General features: G+C 39.4%; 1 protein-coding gene across 1 annotated transcript in view; it reads left to right on the top strand.

The window, feature by feature from the left end:
* The first annotated feature begins 14 nt into the window (after positions 1-14).
* The window catches only part of dmc1 (DNA meiotic recombinase 1), a 4169-nt gene continuing 2210 nt past the window's right edge, over positions 15-1973 (top strand). Inside the window, exons 1-3 of the mRNA XM_005721957.1 lie at positions 15-158; positions 277-359; positions 1911-1967. Of these exons, the coding sequence (XP_005722014.1) occupies positions 15-158; positions 277-359; positions 1911-1967 (284 nt within the window). The remainder of the gene's footprint in view (positions 159-276; positions 360-1910; positions 1968-1973) is intronic.

The following is a 1973-nucleotide window of genomic DNA, read 5'->3' as shown; positions in this document are numbered from 1 at the left end:
TGTGATCACAGAACATGGCAGACATCAAAAAGCTGAAGTCAGTGGGCATCTGCACTGTTAAGGGGATCCAGATGACTACCCGCAAAGCTCTGTGTAACATCAAGGGCCTGTCAGAAGCAAAAGTGGAAAAAATCAAGGAAGCTGCTGGAAAATTGCTGGTAAGACACTGCGTTTTGAATCCTTAAATATCTGCTCTGTCCTGTTTATGTCTGTAGTGGGATCAAAACGTGACTGAAAAGACGATTTGTGTTATAGTTGATTCTCTTTATGTTGTAGAATGTCGGTTTCCAGACGGCTTTTGAATACAGCGCAAGGAGGAAGCAGGTGTTCCACGTCACAACTGGGAGCCAAGAGTTTGAGTTAAGTTTTCCTCATATTGGGCCTCATTCACAAACAGTGGACAAAACCTTGTGTACCCTGTTTTCATTTTACACGCAAGTCTAGCATTCATCAGTAGTTTCTCACCTGAATTCGTCCATACCTTAATTAAGAACTCCCTCAAACTATCTTTATGCATAAATTCTCGCCACTTGGATGAAGGCTAGAAGGTCACAAAAAATGTAAACAAACGTCTTTGTTTTTGGTATTAGTCCAAAAAGTCAGAGACAGAAAATTTGCTCATATTTATCATCCCTGTCTCAAGTCAGGAACCTTGAAATTATTTTGGAGAATGATCTTAGATTTGATAATCATATTCAGAAAATATTAAAACTTAAGATTGGTGAGAAATTGATCCATGCTTTTAGGTTAGCAAGCAAGCAGGTTGAATTATTGTAACGCTCAATTTGCAGGAGTCTCCAGGTCATCAGTAGGACGAATCAGTTCTTATAGATGTGAAAATGTGACCCCACTATTGAAGTCACTTCATTGGCTTTCAGTGCTAGTTCATAAGCCTCTCTGTTGCTTGACCCCTCCAATGTGTCTTTGACTTACTAATTGTTTATAACCCGGTCAAACCTCTCACTGTGCTGAGGTTGCTTTGGTTACTGTGGTCCTGTTCTTTGGAACAAGCTGCCTGCTGACCAGAGGTCATATGCATCTGTGCCGACATTAAAAAAAACCCCTCAAAATGTTTTTGTTACATTAATTAGCGGTGCATGTGTGTTCTTTGTAAAGTTTAATTGAGCTTTTGTTGTAATTGAGCTTTTATTTTGTTTTCACTGCCTTAAAGCCTACATAGGTTTTTATGTTTTTGTCTCCCGTGTTCATCAGACTGAGTTAAGTATAATCAGTTGTGCTATTTAAACAAAAAAGTCATTGACATTGTTGAGCTGACAGATCAGATACTCCTCAGATCCTCACTCTTCTTCCTTTTGTGTGGTCTGTGTTCAGAGCACACATTCAGACTGCACATTTTCTTCCGTTAGGTTGTTCTGTTTGTTTTGTATAATTTTTTATGTTGAAACTTTTCCTTTTCTTACCCTAGAAGACTTCTTGTCTCAGGGGAGATAAAGTTCATCACTTTGTTTATTTGTTTAACCCGAAACCTCCCTTTTGTTATTAACCATTGTCCCTTCTCAGCTGACTCTTTTTAAAAGCTGTGCACTTTCTGGCTTCCTCCTCAGGCACTGTTTCAGTTCCTTCAGTCATAAATTATCCAGTTTTGTTTGTTTTTTTTCAACTTCCCCGCAGTTCACGCAAACAACAGGTAGCGAGCGGCCGTCTGCTGGCTCAGAATGCTTGTAGTTCAATAAAATACACACAGTAGTGAATCTCAGGGTTATTTTTCACTGAACTTTGTGCACGCAGTAATCACACTAGACTTTCTTCTTTGCTTCATAGCTTTAGCATATTAATAGATAAATTGGCAGTAACATGGAGGATATAGGAGGTGTTTGAGATTTATCAACAGCAGCGTTAGTATTGATTAAACCGATGATTTTACATGTATGTGAACTGTGTCTCTGCAGTAAATTGCTGGGTGGAGGTGTAGAGAGTATGGCGATCACAGAGGCCTTTGGAGGTGAGCAGAC

The sequence above is a fragment of the Pundamilia nyererei genome, unplaced genomic scaffold (assembly GCF_000239375.1).
Source record: "Pundamilia nyererei isolate P.nyererei 1_Seehausen unplaced genomic scaffold, PunNye1.0 scaffold00005, whole genome shotgun sequence".
Taxonomy (NCBI): domain Eukaryota; kingdom Metazoa; phylum Chordata; class Actinopteri; order Cichliformes; family Cichlidae; genus Pundamilia; species Pundamilia nyererei.
Note: the sequence above shows the minus strand (reverse complement) of the source record. Positions and strands in the feature narration are given on the sequence as shown.